The sequence below is a fragment of the Salarias fasciatus genome, chromosome 1 (genome assembly GCF_902148845.1).
Source record: "Salarias fasciatus chromosome 1, fSalaFa1.1, whole genome shotgun sequence".
Lineage (NCBI taxonomy): Eukaryota > Metazoa > Chordata > Actinopteri > Blenniiformes > Blenniidae > Salarias > Salarias fasciatus.
Genome location: NC_043745.1, coordinates 29202190 through 29219614, shown reverse-complemented (window position 1 = coordinate 29219614; position 17425 = coordinate 29202190). Strand labels below are relative to the sequence as shown.

The 17425-nt window shown below is 42.7% G+C and overlaps 2 protein-coding genes across 2 annotated transcripts; both read left to right on the top strand.

Moving 5' to 3' along the window:
• The first annotated feature begins 2067 nt into the window (after nucleotides 1-2067).
• On the top strand, nucleotides 2068-4851 carry mnx2b (motor neuron and pancreas homeobox 2b). Its single transcript, XM_030095837.1, has 3 exons — nucleotides 2068-2500; nucleotides 3580-3740; nucleotides 4429-4851. The coding sequence occupies exons 1-3, from the start codon at nucleotides 2068-2070 to the stop codon at nucleotides 4849-4851; spliced, it is 1017 nt and encodes a 338-aa protein (XP_029951697.1).
• A 5888-nt stretch (nucleotides 4852-10739) lies between these two features.
• On the top strand, nucleotides 10740-17265 carry atic (5-aminoimidazole-4-carboxamide ribonucleotide formyltransferase/IMP cyclohydrolase). Its single transcript, XM_030098070.1, has 15 exons — nucleotides 10740-10880; nucleotides 11054-11180; nucleotides 11265-11408; nucleotides 12509-12597; nucleotides 12676-12827; nucleotides 13854-14010; nucleotides 14193-14318; nucleotides 14395-14502; nucleotides 14592-14677; nucleotides 14755-14844; nucleotides 15394-15519; nucleotides 15613-15705; nucleotides 15787-15969; nucleotides 16660-16815; nucleotides 16915-17265. Exons 1-15 carry the CDS (start codon nucleotides 10862-10864, stop codon nucleotides 17032-17034), a joined length of 1776 nt encoding a protein of 591 aa, XP_029953930.1. The 5' UTR covers nucleotides 10740-10861; the 3' UTR covers nucleotides 17035-17265.
• Nucleotides 17266-17425: the final 160 nt, after the last annotated feature.

The window sequence follows — 17425 nt, the reverse complement described above, 5'->3', positions numbered from 1 at the left end:
TGCCACTTCACTCACCACAGGCCCCAGGATATAATGGGCTTTTTTGGGAAAGAGGCCTGAACTACAGTTTGTATTCAACTCTAGCATTGTGGCATGAAGGCCAAATGAACACCCTGACAGGCCGACTGTTTATCATTAGAAGTGTACTGCAGCGAATTCAGAAGTGACCCAGAAGGAGAGCATCAGCGAAACTGAGCCATGAGGTGAAATGACTCTCCCAGGCCTTTTAAATTCTGACATCTAACGACTGCAACCGGTCTTTAAGTGTTGCAACAGTGCTATTTGACAAAAAAAAAAAAAAAAAAAAAAGTGGTCCTTTGTTTTTGTGATGGGTGGGACAATGCTTCAACTTGCTGGGGAAAAATGTCAAGTAAGCTGTCTAGCAAACAAATTTCATTTGTAATTGATACGGTCATTATCAATATGATAGTCTCCATCAGATCTAATGTTGAGTGTTTTCTCCCTTGAATTACTTTTTGTGGGCAAAAAAACAAGTGGCTCAATTTACCTTAATGTACTGGGGTAAATAATTCAAACTCATGGATCTCAAATGCATTATCCTGATTTTGGAGGCCATTCTAGAACAGAACAAGTACTGATGGAAAAAATAGCTTAAGAAATGCAATTAGGAGCGATGAAAGGACCTGTTCTGCATGCTGTCTGATCTCTGTCCCTCTATATCTTATAAACTATAAGTACAAACATTTTTAAAACTTATACAAATTAATATTTACATTTTTGAGGTGGTACTCAATACTAGATTATATGGTATAGGGTTTTTATTTCTCATTAATTTGCGTTTTTTGGCAAGTACCGAATGAAAGGCGAATTTTTTTTTCCTTTATTGGTCAGGAGTTTTCTGAGTGAAATATTGCCTGATTAAAAATAAAACGATATGGGAAAAGGAGGCTTATTCGTATCGTTAATTATTCAAGGATATCAAAATCTGGGGCCTAAAAAGTGCCATAAATACTCGATAAGAGATACACTATTGTTTTGTTTTTGTTGTTTTTCGTTTCTTTGGCAAATCAATCAGCATATCAATTAAGCGTGGTTTATTATAAAGCACCCTATATCACTGCTTTCCTTGGCATTTTTAAAGAAAAATGAGACTTCCACTGATGCGCCTTTTCTTTTCCAGGTGTAAAAACAGCATTAATCCACTTTAGCAGAAGGACAATTAACTTACGGCCTCTTCTGCCAAGTCATTACGCCTTTATACGTTTTGTGTGCAATTCTTAATCGTAAACTTTAATGGCATTGGTGTGGCCTTGGTATGAGAACGACGCCAATCGTTAATAATAATGATTTAAATTCTGGACACATTGTTTTTGTTAACATCGCCCATTTGGGGGTGCCCATTAACATTATTGTTGAAAAACAGCCAATATTCGCGGTGCTGAGGTGTGGATGATGTTCTCAGGCACTAATAATTAGTTTGGACAATCAAATCAGCGAATATAATTCTTTGTTTATGGCAGGTAGCCGCAGTCTGACGCGCTGGCAGTAAGATAGATACTGAAAATACAATTGCCCAATCTTCTAATGTACCTCGGCGCTTTGATGCAGTTGAAGGTGTTTGCAGGCGGGACAGGGGTTGGACATTACCTCACTCTGAATGCTTTCTGGGGGGAGAAACGAGCGAGTAATTAGCTGATTAGAGGCCCGTCAGAGCAGCTCAGCTTCCAGCCAATCCAGGAGCGCAGCGGCCCCGCGGGGGTGGAGGAGGACGGCCGCAGGAGAGACGGACTTGAAGCATCTGGAGTTGGTGAGGGGCGGAATGTCGCAGGGTGACACGTGTGGCGGGATGCGCGTGCAAAACTGACAATTTAGACATTGTGAAAACTGTTTTTTTTTTTTTTTTTTTTTTTATAAATGTATGTACTTTAATGTCATTTTGTGAACTAGATATAACTTTTTCCAGAGTGAATTTGACAAGGCAAGCGAATGAGTGAGAGGGCTCCGCTGTCCGCGCGCTGACGCACGGCACAGGTGCGCGCCCGTCAACGCCGTTTCCTCTCAAAGACTGAAGTTTAGAGAAAGTCCGTCGTTTGAAGAAGAAGCATGATGGAGAAATCGAAAAATTTCAGAATTGACGCCCTGCTCGCCGACGAGACCAACAGGGGCGGCCGGGAGCTCTCCCCGGGGCTGAGCAGCGACAGCCCGGCGGGCAGCCCGGTGTCCTGCCGCCGGGCGGACTCCCCCTCCCCGCGGGCCGCGCAGCTCCAGCCGGGACTCATCCCCAAGCCGAGCGTCCTGAACCTCACGCACCCCGGGCTCGCATCGCTGACTCAGGGGGCGATTCACGGCATGTACCCCGCGCCCATGTACCCGCTGTCGGCCCTCGGGGGGCAGCACCCCGCGTTCGCCTACAGCGGCTTCACGCAGCTGAGTCAGTCCTACCCGGAGCACCTGAAGGCGGCCGCCATGGCCGGCTCTCTGCCGCTGGAGCACTGGATCCGAGCCGGGATCATGATGCCTCGGCTGCCGGACTACAGCTGTAAGTATGAGCTGAGGTTCATTCAGAAATGAAGGGGTGAAAAATTAAAGCAACAATGTCACTTAAAAAATTTCCATTTTTAGTTCCCACTTTTCAACACAGAGACTTTAGTTTTTGTAACAACCACGCAATTAATATTATTATTACATTATTAATATTATTATTATTGGACCTATATCCGTTTCTCTTTTCAATATTATTAAGTCATTGCTTAACATAACCTAAATATTTCGCAAAATATGTTATTTCCTCCGCCCCCCCCCCCCAAAAAAAAAAAAAAAAAACAAAAAAAAACCTGAAAATCGGAAAAGGAGCTATTTAATTTTCTCTTTTTTTCCCCTCCTAAATTAATCACACAGAAAGCAGCATGACTGTTATTTACAGCAGCATTTTTCAAGGTGCTCTGTATAATTTCTTGGAGGTAATGTGGAAGTCCTCATCCAGTGTGATGCATGACTCCTCCAGCCAGGCATCGTCCCACACGGAGCAGTGGCCTCCTGCAGCTTATCTCTGTGTCATATTTTAATTTTGGCCCATTTATTTCTCTATAAATGCCAACCGGATGGAAATTGTCTTTGTGTGACGAAGAAACTATAAACAAACACCTAAAACGTTCTGTAGTTCATCAATAAAATCCCAAAAGCCTTCATTGAATTTTCATTAAGTTAATGGCATGCCTGTGTTTTTATGGCCTCTGCGCCCGCTTCTGCCGTGTCCCCCGTCAACAATAAACTGGAGTAAAGCTGTTATAGTTAATGACGGCCAGAGAGTGCTGGCATATGTGCGCGTGTTGCCACCCACAGCATTGCATTGAACTTCTTATGTCCTTGGTATTTTATAAATAAAACCCCTGCTTTATTATCTTAGATCTTAATAATATTTGAGCATGCATTAATTATAACGGTGCACAATTGATTTTAATCCAATAATATACCTTTTTTTTTGTTCTGAATATGTTTTGTATAAATCAAATGGTTGTGAAGGTGTTTCCACAAAAATAAATTATTGATGAATTATGGAGGTACAGGTGATTCACAAGGAGCCACACAGGTTGATAACTCTGCTCTCGTTTCTTCCAGCAGGTCCACAGTCCGGCCTGTTGGGGAAATGCAGGAGGCCCCGCACCGCCTTCACCAGTCAGCAGCTGCTGGAGCTGGAGAACCAGTTCAAACTCAACAAATACCTGTCCAGACCCAAACGCTTTGAAGTGGCCACATCCCTCATGCTGACCGAAACACAGGTGAGACACAGCAGCTCAGAACTACTGGAAATCGTCATGACACACACTCCAAAATCTGCTTTTCACACAGTTTCTGCACTGGAATCTCTCAAAGCTATCACCTGCAGCATCAGTGCAATTTAGCTGTAGTTTACCAGATTTCAGAAATGAAGCACATTTTGTGTACATAAATTCTAAAGTCATTTTAAAACCTGCTTCTTTTTTAAGACCTGATGAATGAAAAATCGATGCTGCCCAAAAAGCAATAACTCCATGTTCCAATAACATAGAATCAAAAAGACAAATAACTTGATCTAAGTCTTAAAATCGCTATATAGACGTGTAATGATTAAATCAAACTGGCATGTTAAAATATATTTCCTCATTGAGACCGTATCTGCTTTTATGCTTTTACTGTTCACACTTTATGCCATAAATACTTCTGTTTATTGTCCTGAAATTAAATTGACTTTCATCATAAATTCTCCAAAACACTCAACATAAAACGGAACCTTTTGAAAAAAGAACTAAACTTTATATTCTGTAAAGTATAACTTTGTAGTAAGTTTCTTTTGTTTACCCAAACCTGGTTTGATGCATGAAATTATTCTACAAATCAAAAATTGTTTTAAGTTTTACAATCTGCTCTTCTTTACCATATATTCACTGAAGTAAGCATTAATCTTTTTGTTCTACTTTCTATGGGAAGGTGAAGATCTGGTTTCAGAATCGGAGGATGAAGTGGAAGAGAAGCCGGAAGGCGAAGGAGCAGGCGTCCGCCTCGACCCAGCCTGAATCCGAGCGGCTTCGCAACGGAGGAAAGACCGGCAGCGACAAATCTGAGGAGAGCAGGCGGGCCGTGAATCCAGACGACACCGGAATAGATCTCAGCCTGGAGGATGGAGAGGAGGAGGACGAAGAGGAGGACGAGGAAGAGGAGGAGGAGGAGGAAGAGGACGCCCGGCAAGGCTTTCCAGTTGCTATGGGTAACAGAGTTGGGATGCCACGATCCACAGACTTCCTGCAGCGCAGCACCGACGTGGGCTACGATCCTCACAGCCCCTTCTCTGACGAGGAGCTGGAGGGGGTACAAGTGGGTGGAGGAGACCGGAAGATCGGGGCTGGACTGTGAAAACACTGATTCACTGAGTGTTACAAAGACTTCTCATCAGGAGATACTTCAGACTGCGCGCTCTCCTGCCCGGTTTGCCTCGTGGATGTTTTTCCAATCAGGACTTTTGTTGGAATCACTGATCGTCCACAGAGCTGCTGGACACTCACCAGGCTAATGACTCTTCTGTCTGTGAATAAAATCATCTTAAAGTACATTTTGTGGCATGCTTTAAAAAAAAACAAACAAACAAACAAAAAAAAAACAGGTTTATCTCATCCCTAAGATGTTGCTGTTGTCCTGAGTATCTGCCAGTCACCTTCTGGTGACCTTGTCATTTGACAGCCTGAGCTCCACCCAGTCGACAAACATTTCTCCTCCAGTGAAGGATGTGAAGGAAGACAAGTGGACTGTCGCGTACGCGGACGGATTGAGGGTGGCTCTGCGGCTTCCACCACAGCGAGGAGTCAAACGTTAAATGAGCCGAGTGAGCGAAGAGACGGTAAAAGCTCTCAGACGTCTGCCGTTATGGATGTTTTTAATCCGATATTCCAGAAAACGTCCTGTGTGCCGCGTTCACTCCTGTGCATTTCATGTGAAAATGATAATTTATGGATTTGTTGTCGTCTCTTATTTGTAAATAAAGTATCTTAATTTATTTGAGATGAATCCGACATGTATTTATCCCAAACTTGTTTGTGGTGTAAATGTGAAATAAAAGCAGTGGCAAAATAATTTTATATTCCTGATTGATGCGTCACACTGAAAACAGACATTAGAAATGATAAATGATGATGAACTGCTAGATTTTATTTAATATTTTGAACTAAAACATGACAACTATTTAAAAATTCTGATGATGATTTGAACTTGTAGTCTCAAAGTATTAGACTCACTGAAAATGGAGCAAATTGATCCTTACAAAGCATACCAGGTTTATTCAGCAATGTTTAACCCTTCCAGATTACAGTTTCCATTGTTCAAAATGCCATTTATTCTTAGTAACTGCATGTCAATGGAGAAAAAATCTAGAAAGCATTGAGATGAAGTTGTCAGTTCTGACTGAAGAACCCTTGAAAAACAGCTGCATCTGCGAATCAGCACACAGAGACGTTGACCTGAAAGCTGAGTTTGTTCTCTGAGGAGCATCAAAGCTTCAGTCAGGTTTCTTTTGCTCAGAAAGTCACCACAGCAATGAACAACTGCAGATTCTGCGACAACATTTAGACGAAAGGTTGGATTTGGGCCTAAGTGCTGCCGACAGATGAATTTGGTTGTATCTCCATCCTCATATTATGGAAAGAACAAATCTAAAGCACTGTCAGCTTTGATGCGGTTGGTGGAATATTCAGCTAGTTTGGTGGTGCATTCATTCGCATTTTTGATTCACTGAAATAAGGTGCAGTTTCAATCCTGATCCACATTTAGGTTTATTGTGCAGACATATCAGTGTAAAAATATGACATAATGCAGAATTCACAAACTAATAAGATGTCTTGTTGAGATAAAAAAGGAAAAAGTAATATATTATCTATGCAAAGAAGTTTAACAGTGGAGATGCACAGATAGATCAGGATGTTAGACCAAAATTCATCAATTCTGATAAGATAAAACAAACATTTCCAAGAGACACGGAAGATGAAAAACTATTAAAATGAAATTGCTCCATATGTGGATTCACTGGATGTGGAATTGTAATGGGAATGATTCAATGATACAATATAATTACAAACTTTGGGATGTAAAGACAGTTTTCATAGTTGTGTGCTAACTTTAATATATATGTACGTATATATGAATCCCTGCAAAGGATTTATAGTAGCAAAAAAGTGAAAAAGGATCAGATACATTTTTTAATAAATAGAATAATGTACTGAAAAAAAGGTTCAGGGATGTGAATGAAATCTGGACATGTTCCTTCTTTATTTTGTGCAATCAGTTAGAAAACTGTCGAAATGTCTCACTCTGGCTCAAAATGTTGGATTACTCAGCCTGCTTTTGTTACAGTTGCACAAAAAGCTGGTACCACTTGATGTATTTAGTGACTACACCTTCAACTCCTCCCTGTTTGTTCACAGACACCAGTTTGCCTCTGGCGGCGAAGCAAAGAATCGAAGTAATTGCCAGTTCGCAGTTTTAATTTACTACATCGGCTCTCAGATATTAATTACTCGATAGGGTTTACTGATAGCCAAATAATTAAGTTAATGTAGAGCAATCAAAAGCCTGATGGTGCGCGGACACACAGGCACATTTTAATCTCCAGGAGCAATGGCATGATGAGTGTGTGCAACTGCAAAGGGGGGCGTTTTATTGGGCCCCCATGTGAGGGCTCTCATTAAGGAGCAGACTGGAGGACGTGCGGTGTGGTGTCACTTAGCCCTCTCCCAGACCACAGCCACATATTTATATAGTGATTAAATGCATTCTTAAGCGGCTGCAGTGACTCGGGCTCTCCTCGTGAAAGAAAGCAGCGCCGAGCGGCGAACGGAAACACTTTCAAACACTTCTATTTCACTGTCAGAGAGAATTCTATCACTGAAGCTCAGAGTTTTGAAGAAAACATATTTTATACTTCAACATTTCATCAGATTTCTTATAGTAATTTAAAACTGATGTCAATATTGAGTGTGTGTGTGTTCAGGAACAAATAGGTTAACGTTCATATTTAGAATATAATCTAATGTACAGTCTGATAGGCACAAGATAAACATAATTATAACTGTGATGAAGAAAGTTTCCACACATCAATGAGATAAACAAGTAGTTGTGTGGTGTGTGTGTGTGTGTGTGTGTGTGTGTGTGTGTGTGTGTGTGTGTGTGTGTGTGTGTGTGTGTGTGTGTGAGCAGAGTTTTAACCAACGTCCCTCAGAACGAACTCCTCCTGTTTAACTTTGGCTGCAAGGTTTTCACGGAACTTCTGAGACGTGATTTAACAGGAGTGAACAGAATGCAAAACAAGCCTGCAGACTGAACCTCCATGAAGCCGCAGCTTTTAATTTGGCTGATGAAAATCACGCGAATCAATAGGAGCTCATTTAGTTGTGTGACTTGTCAGCTGTTTGACAAATGCCATTTGGCCCATTTTATGACAAAGGCCCCTTTGACACAGTACAAAAATCACAGCTAATTGATAAGGCAGTGGAGCAATATATGGAGGTCATTGATTCTGTTTCTCTTCTAATTTAATCTGAATACACCAGTCATGTTGATTAAAAATTCCCTGCGTAAATTACAGTTATTGCTGATAATGCTGTCAGTTTTCCCAGCGGTCGCCTGGACGAAAGTGCTGACGGACCTTCTACCTCTTTCTTTTTTAACCAATAACGTATAGTGAGTCTGTGTCTTTCTATAAAAATGTTTCACTGTCTATTGAATCACTCAAGTCATCCCTGAGATGTCAGAGCAGCCCTCAAACACCGGAGCAGTTACCAGAAACCCCCGTTTTCATAGTTAGACAAATAAATCGGCCTCTTTTTGCTTTGTTGGACGATAAATCAGTCGCCCCTTAAAATATTTACACCCTGTAGTTTAATCAATCAGCAAAATGTCGGGCTCATTACGTAAATATGAACAGATTGTGTGATCTTTTAACGCAATCACACGTATTGCTGCTGGTTTCCCAAGGCCCCGTCCTGTCACTTAACTAATGGACAAGTGAGGCCGTGAGCGACGGGGCCCAATAAATTCACATCTGTCCGACTTAAAATGCTGTTCTAAAGCATGAAAAAGGCACCGTTTTTGCCAGTAAAGTTTATTGATAAAGGCAAGCTCAAAGTGAGTGCATTCACGAGCGTCGTTTATTGTTGCAGGAAGTGTATGTTACAGGTGTTTTGCCAAATATAGAGGGAATAGAGGCCCTTCGCGATGTCAGTGTAACCTTCGTATCAGTGCTGATCGTCAGAAACTACCTGGCCTGCTCCAAACAAAACAAAGAACTTATGAGAAGTGAAAAGTTCCTCAGTCACAGTGTGAATCACAGTATCTTCTGAAAGTTCACTTTGCTTACGAATACCTGGTGGATTTGGTCATTGGATCTTTCCACTATTATGCAGAATCTTGTTTTGTGTACACAATCAAGCAGCTTGACTGTCATAGACAAAATAAACAGATCATCGTTTATTATACTAACTACATCATACATTTATTTCATCTTTTATTTTTTCCTCATATGTAATTTTTTGAGCAAGGCTCGTGTACGCCCTCTTGTGGCAAAATGTAAGAATACACTGAGAAAAAAGTAGAAATGCGTGTATTAAAAATAAATATGTAAATAGTTTAATCAGTTTTCTTAGCGACATGTTGTAGAAACAATGTTCACTTACCGAGGTGTCTCTGCTGGACCAGCCTGTGGATCTCTGAGCACGCAGCCAGGCTTCTCTTCTGGCCTGCTCATCACATTTGGCCCGCTGCTGTTCAGACATCGGCTTCTGCTGTGGAACAAGGACGACACACTGTCAGGCAGCACACACACTGATGCTCAACTACAAGCCAGACTGTTCGTATAATAATCATGAGATTCTCACTGTTACTGACAGCCGATTAGTGACAGAGCAGATAAGACACTCACCTCTGTCCTAGGACTTTACTGACCACCACACTCTCAACCTGGTTGACTTCAGCTGAGACCTTTGACCTCTACTCCTTGAGAAGCAGCATGAAGGCATTTTGAGTCTTCTTGGCGTGTGGCGGCTCTTTGTAGCTCTGGTTGTCACACTTTTGTTTTCTAGAATAAAACAAGACAAAATCAAATCGGCACCTTTAAACATTAAGGAGTAATGAAAAGATCAATAAGGACGAACATCTCATTTAAGATGCTGATCATGACGACATTCAAGGTCAATAATGGAAACCTGATGCACTTCATTTTAAATCCAGAGCCTGTCACTAAGAGGAAACACATTCAGGATGAAGGCAGCTGAAGCAAACTTAGTGTGATTTGTTAGTCTTAAGTGGGAGAGCCTGGAAAGTCACATCTATAGTCACAAAAAGACACAGGCATTTAAATAGAGAACCTTCCAGCATCTCTATCTTTGTGACACCAGAGCTGCCATCATTGTCTCCTTCCATGTGAACAACATCTCACCAGCACACTGCAGCACCATGTTGGAGCACACAATGCAGACATGCCCACATCTATACACATCAGTATGAGTGGAATGTGATCATGAGGTTTTCTCCGAGGGACGTTTCTTGGGGAAAAAAGAGTCCCCAAATAAAACATCAAAAAACTAAATAAAGTTATTTTATATTGTCCCGACGTCTATTCTGACCTTGAGACAACAATTAATAGTTTTATGAGCTGTTCAGAAATGAACCGTTTAGCTCTGAATGATCACATTGCGAAGGAAGATTCATTTTTGTTGTCGTTGTTGTTGCCTGAAAGTCACCACTTAGTATTATCTAAGATATGCAACCCTGTAATATGCAACACTTTACTTACCGACGAGAACGTGGATTTTTCTTTACCTTTTGGTTTGTTTCATTGTTGTTTTGACAGATTAGTTGCACTCGGTGGTTGGACTTACAGATTTCGAGGGGAAATGATCCGATATTTTACAAGCAGGCATCTGTTGAAACATCAGCGCTAAAACCCTGCGAGTTTAAAAACTGATCCATCACGTGCACGTGAAAAACAGACAGCTCGTGCACATGGCGAAACTGAAGATTCAACAATAGTGTTTGTATTTGTAGTGGTTTTCGTTGTATTTTGGTTTTGTTGCATTACTTCCCTTGATGTTCTTGGTCGTAATTCGCGCTTGTCGCTGATGAAAATGCACATTCTGTGCGCCTGGTGAATCTTTTGGTTGCGCGTGTTTTCTTTTTTTTTTCTTTTTTTCCCGGGGCGGTCCTCGGCTCCCAGAAAGGGCGGGTCTTTCCACTTTTGAAGCACATGACAGAAGCGATGAAAAGCCCATAGATTCGTGCAACCGAACTTTCCTCCACTTCTGCACAAAGCGAAGCGCTTCGGAGCTTTTTGAGCACCAGTCCCGCAAACACCCGCACACCGACCGGTCAGTGAGCGCAGACCATGGCCTCCTCGGAGCTTGGTGAGTGTTTTCCGCTCTTTCATTCAGCCCTCTGTCCTCTTTCTGAAGTTTAGATCTGCCACATGCATGCTGCTAGCTCCCCCGGCTAACACGGGCTAACGCAGTGAGCGTGTTGCGCCTCTTAAATCTTTGTTTTGTTGTTGTTGTTGTTTTACCTTCGTGTGCACGCGCAGCCCTGTTGAGCGTGTCGGATAAGAGTGGCCTGCTGGACTTCGCCAAGCGGCTGGTGGCTGCGGGGCTGTCCCTGGTGGCCTCGGGCGGGACGGCGAAAGCCCTGCGTGATGCTGGACTGGCGGTCAGGTGCGGAGACGTGTCTATTTTCACCGCGTGCACGGCACGCAGTGGCCTGAAGAGTGTGTGTGTGTGTGTTTGTGGTGCGTTCAGGGACGTGTCCGAGCTGACCGGACATCCAGAGATGCTGGGCGGCAGAGTGAAGACCCTCCACCCCGCCGTGCACGGGGGCATCCTGGCCAGGAGAAGCGCCTCTGACACCGCAGACATGGAGAAGCTGGGCTACAGCCTGGTCAGGTGAGGACAGGAGCCCTGCCACGTGCTCTCTGGTGGTGGGGAGCAGCAGTTTGTTGATAATATAGTGGCCGGAATTCAGTCACTGGAAAAAATGTGTAAATTTCACCTTTTACATTGGAGTTTCTAATGTAACCATTACATGAAAAATAACCTGAATTGAACCCGGATCTTAATTTTGAAGATTTAGTTTGTTTTGCGGATATGTTTATTTAGACAATGGGTAAAATAAGACCAGTTTTTACTCACTTTCTGTATTGGAATGTGTGATTTTTGACATTTGTAGATCTATTGTCCAGTAAATCTCACCAATTGAGTCGTGCAAAGTATTTCTGCAAATACCAAATTCTTCAGAAACTTAAAAAAAAAACATACAATATGAGATATAAAAAAAACAAAGCTGAAAGTAGAAGCTGGAGTAGAAGTAACCCCTACAGAATGGATCTGCTCAGAGAACCTACATGACCTTTTGCCTTGGTGCAGATCACAGGCTGATTTGGTTGCAGACCAGCTTCATGTCGTCGCTGTCATGAAGCACGTGCAGTTTAACAGCCCGATAATTAGAAACCTGCTGCTCCTGCATGCTGGTCCTGTGACTCTCATTTGCTCAGCAATAGAAGATGTTGACTAACCCAGATTTTTAGCATTGATTTGATTGAATGAGATTGTCCCAGTCACAGCATTGATTAGTCTGACTGCTTTTGGTGTTCTCTGTAACAAAGTTTGCTGTAAATAAGTGGGAATTGGACCTCGTGGCTTCACAAAGTTCTCATGTTCTTCATCTTTTTCTCCATTTTCTTCCTCGAGTGTCCAAATTGTTTGATTTCTGTAACAGATTAATGGAAAACAGCCTGGTCAATATAATACACCAGTCCATCACGAGGCAAATGCACAGAGGGCACACAAGCAAGCACACACACTCACATTCACACTGATGAGCAATGTAGAGTCGCCTCTTAAAAAACAAAACATGCATTTGATTAAGTCTGCGGGACAAAAGTTACATACAGACAGGTCAAACATGCAAACTCGGCACAGGCTCCTCGCCTGTGAGTTGTGTGTTTTCTGGATCTGTTCATCTTTACTCGTGTTCTTTTTTCCAGAGTTGTGGTTTGCAACCTGTACCCGTTTGTGAAGACCGTCTCCAGCCCCAGTGTGACGGTGGAGGACGCTGTTGAGCAGATTGACATCGGTCAGCAGAACTGATGCTTGACTAATTTACAAAATGCCTGAGCTTTGTTTTTTCTATAAAGTGTCGGTGTTCTTTCAGGTGGTGTGACTCTGCTGAGGGCTGCAGCTAAAAACCACGCTCGCGTCACCATCGTCTGCGATCCTGCCGACTACTCGCTGGTTGCCACGGAGATGGAGAGCTCAGCGGACAAAGATACAAATCTGGAGACGCGCAGGACTCTGGCTCTGAAAGTATGCTGTTTTGTTTTTGTTTGTTTTTTTTTTACTTGGACAAATTCAATCACTAAAAAGCTATTTACATTCATAAACACTCATGGTCTCATTCATCTACATATTATTTTGCCTTTGATGGGGAAATAAACAACTCCCCTCCCCCCCAAATTGTTGGTTTGCCAAATTAAACATGTTATTGTCATTATCTCTGGAGATAAACAAAATATTCATACTTCAAGTCAAGCTAACTGATACTAAAATCCTTTGAAAATATTTGATCAGTATATTGATAATTTTATCATGTTGATCAACCAGTAGCTGCAGCCCCACAGTGACCATTTAAAAAAAAAAAGAGAGAGAGAGAAAAAGACTCACGCTGTCATAATCCTGAACTGAAAGGCTCATTAATGTTTATTTTTTAACATACCACCCTTCAGCTCTTCACTGATCGGGCTTTTATCTCTAAGGTTTGAGTTCAGAATAAACCTTTAGCAGGAATTTAACAGATCAATCGAATCAGGTCGGCTGGCCTTGGATAAGGGGCAAAAACCTCCTCTTTAAAGAGCTGTGACCAAGTGGCCAGATCCATTCTTGCTGTTTTCATGCTGTGTTTATGGATAGATTACTTTTTTTTTTCTTCATTTATATACTGTATTTGTTGTTCACCATTTTACTAAACATGCTAAATTCCTGCTCTGTGGAGCCGTGATATGAAGAACTTCCCCCTGGATAAATCGTTTCTGTTTTTTGAAGGAGGTTTTGCTCCTCTTTGCTCCCATTTTGTCATGTTTGCTTAGAGATAAACCTCAGTGGACGACAAAGTCCAGTTGTGAGGTTAGGTTAGGATCTGGAATGTAGGTGAATGTTACCGAGGTTGCAGATATTTTAATATGTCAAAGGTTAAAACACCTAAACTGTTTCCTACGTGCATTTGTGATGCATAACTGTAATATATACATAGAAAATTACTGATTTAATAGTGAAGTAAGTCGTCCCACCTGGATGGAAGTTTGTCATGAAGATTTCCTCTCTGTTTTGGTTCAGGCCTTCACACACACAGCGCAGTACGACGAGGCCATATCCGACTTCTTCCGAGGCCAGTACAGCCGCGGCGTGTCCCAGCTGCCTCTGCGTTACGGCATGAACCCCCACCAAGCCCCCGCCCAGCTCTACACCCTGCGGCCCGCTCTGCCACTCAAAGGTACTCTGTGACTTTATTTTCTATTTTCTGGAATCTTGAGAATATTTACAGCAATAAATACGTTTTTATGAAGCAGGAGAGAAAAACTGCTCACTGCAGCTCATGACAGAATTTCCATAGAAATGACGGGATGATTTCTCCTTTTTAATTGAAATGTTTTTCTTTTCTTCACCGCCGTGCAGTGGTCAACGGTTCTCCTGGTTTCATCAACCTGTGTGACGCTCTCAACGCTTGGCAGCTGGTCCGGGAGCTGAAAGGCGCTCTGGGCCTGGCCGCCGCCGCCTCCTTCAAACATGTCAGCCCTGCAGGTAAATTCAGCCTCTCAGCAGCGTGGATGGCGGAGGTGAAGCCATTATTCTGAAAATGTCTGTTTTCCACCTGCAGGAGCTGCTGTTGGAGTTCCTCTGTCTGAGGAGGAAGCCAAAGTTTGCATGGTCCATGACCTGCTGAAGGATCTCACGCCGCTCGCTACCGCCTACGCCCGAGCCAGAGGTGGGAAACCGTGAGACCACGCACTAGATAATACTTAATGCTTTTATTTTTACATGGGAAAAGTATGAACTCGTGTGTTCAACCTCCAGGTTCAGACAGAATGTCGTCTTTTGGAGATTTCATTGCTGTATCAGACATCTGTGACGTTCCCACCGCCAAGATCATATCAAGAGAGGTAAAGGACAAATACAAATGAGAAAATGTCTTGTTTTATTGTCGTACTTACAGTGATTTTACTCCGATCAATCTCAGGTGTCAGATGGTATCATTGCTCCCGGTTATGATGAGGAGGCGCTCAAAATCCTCTCCAAGAAGAAGAACGGAAACTACTGTGTGCTTCAGGTGAGTCAGCGGCGAGAAACTCCAACCCAGTCTCTTTTTTGAAGATTAAGGCACTCAGACTAGATTAGATCAGTGTTTTGTTTGTTTGTTTTTCCCCACAAACGCTCAACAATTAAGCTATTATAGATGAATATTCTTGTTTGCGTAATGTCAGATATTTAAAGAAAAGGACTTCTTGTTGCAGTTTTCTTTAAGATTCTAATGGGGGCTACACTCGCATTGCTCATCTTTCACCTAAGATGGCAAACAGACAATATCGTTATATTTTCTATATCTTTATGTATTGAAATGGATCAGCTTCAGGCTGAGATGAGCCTTGATCAGGTTCCAAACTTTCTCTTATTTCAAGAGTTTCTGCTGTTATTAACGACTGATGTCCAGAAGAAGTAAAGCATAGGGTGACTCCAGCGCTGCAGAGTTTACAGAGCGGAGTTCAAGTGCGGTCTTGATTTGTTTTTGTTTTTTTTTTGTTTTTTTTCTTGTTATAACTTCCAGACCACAGTCAATCTGTGCTTTCATTATTAAGTTATGATCTGTTGTTCCGATCAGATGGATCCGGACTATGAGCCCGACGATGCCGAGGTGAGAGTGTTGTTTGGACTGTATCTCAAACAAAAGAGAAACTCGGCGCTCATCGACAAGGAGTTCTTCAGCAACGTCGTTTCCAAAGGCTCGGTGAGTCGCCGTCACGTGGCTTCTGCTTTTTCTTTCTCCTGCTTTCTGATATAAATAACAATTTAAAAAAAAAAAATCTCTTGTGTCAACAAGCTGTCCGAGGAAGCTGTGCGCGACCTCACCGTGGCCACCATCGCTGTCAAATACACCCAGTCCAACTCTGTCTGCTACGCCAAGGACGGGCAGGTGAGAGCCAGCGGTTAACGGTAGGGGGGACGACCCTGACGGAGCCGCAGGTCGTCTCAGATACTTTTCCGTGTGTCGCAGGTCATTGGCATCGGCGCCGGTCAGCAGTCCCGTATCCACTGCACTCGTCTGGCCGGCGATAAAGCCGATAACTGGTGGCTGAGGCACCACCCTCGCGTCCTCAACATGAAGTTCCGCAGCGGCGTGAAGCGAGCGGAGATGGCCAACGCCATCGACCAGTATGTGAGCGACACCATTGGAGAGGTGAGGAGGGTGGGGGGGCAACGGCAAGCAACCTTTACCTGCTTTTTAGATTTTCCCTTTACAGGAATTCCTTCATGGAACTACCTCCAGCTGTACTTAAGTTTTGTGTGCATTAACTTTGTTTATCGGTAACATTGTGTTATTATTGGCTGCTGGTCCAGTTAAATATGATTATCAGGAATGATACAGAAAAAAAAAAAAAAATCCCTCATTACGATTAGCAACAGCATCATCAAACATGCACAATTCCTTAAGAAATGTCGGCACATAATCGTAGAACGCCTGAATGCTTGTAGATTTTCCTAACATTGTATCAGCAATTCTTCACTTTTCTGCCAAAAAGTTTGAAATGAATGATACATTTTATTGATCCTGTTGAAAATGTTATTTTTGCAGCATAGAGAAAAGAAATACTTCAGTGGACATATAAACACACACAACATGCTATATTTTGTAGTAATCACAGTAATTACTTTACAATACCAATGGTCTATTATAGATATTATTATTAATAATAAAAATGAAGTGACTGTTAATATCAGATGTATAGAAACAGATAAGCTCAGTGTCAACCTCTAGTTTTTAACTTGGATTTAGTTTTTTCCATTTTGCTAAATGAGTTTAACTGTACCCACAGTCTGAGACCCTGGACTTGAATGACCCTGTGTGATGTGGATTTGGTGTTGGCAGGGCCCAGATTTGGCGGTTTGGAAGTCCATGTATGAGGAGGTGCCTGAGGCTCTGTCCCCGACTGAAAAGAAGAACTGGATCAGCTCCCTGCAGGCTGTGGCCGTCAGCTCCGACGCCTTCTTCCCCTTCAGAGACAACATAGATCGCGCCAAACGGGTAAATTCTGCTCAGACGTCCACGTACCCAGTGTGCCTACAGGAAACGCCTGGATCCGTTTTCTAATCGTTTTCACCAACATTTCCTCCTTGTGTGCAGAGTGGCGTGGAGTACATCGCAGCGCCAGCCGGCTCTGCTGCCGACGAGGTCGTGATCAACGCCTGCAACGAGCAAGGCATCACCCTGGTGCACACCAACCGGCGACTCTTTCACCACTGAGGAAAGCCTCTCCGGGCGTCTTCCAGTAGATATTCACTACTGAGCTGAAAACTGGATTTCTAACATTACTGTTACTCAAACATTCCTGCCTTTATCATGTTTAGATGTAATGATCACAGATGCACTGTTTTTTTACCGCATTAGTCTCATTCCTGACTGGAGAAGGCCATTACTGTTTACTGTAACTGTTCATTGTAGGTCAGTCGCTCATCACTTTGAAATAAACCGATAATAGCAATTAAAAAGTGATCTGTATTATTGTTTACAGTCTGATTTAGTCAAGTTTTTCTGCACAGTGAGACCTTTTAAGCCGCATCTTGATCTGTTGGGGTCTGCAGGCCTTTGTCTCGGTGTAGCTTTGTTACCTTCATCAGTAGGATCACTACTTTTC

Excerpts from the sequence above, each read along its gene's own strand:
- mnx2b (XM_030095837.1), top strand. The coding sequence starts at position 2,068 with ATGGAGAAATCGAAAAATTTCAGAATTGACGCCCTGCTCGCCGACGAG. Across the intron at positions 2,501-3,579 it reads TCGGCTGCCGGACTACAGCT|CAGGTCCACAGTCCGGCCTG; the intron begins GTAAGTATGAGC and ends CGTTTCTTCCAG. Across the intron at positions 3,741-4,428 it reads TCATGCTGACCGAAACACAG|GTGAAGATCTGGTTTCAGAA; the intron begins GTGAGACACAGC and ends TTCTATGGGAAG.
- atic (XM_030098070.1), top strand. Across the intron at positions 12,598-12,675 it reads TGTTGAGCAGATTGACATCG|GTGGTGTGACTCTGCTGAGG; the intron begins GTCAGCAGAACT and ends GTGTTCTTTCAG. Across the intron at positions 14,319-14,394 it reads CAAACATGTCAGCCCTGCAG|GAGCTGCTGTTGGAGTTCCT; the intron begins GTAAATTCAGCC and ends TTCCACCTGCAG.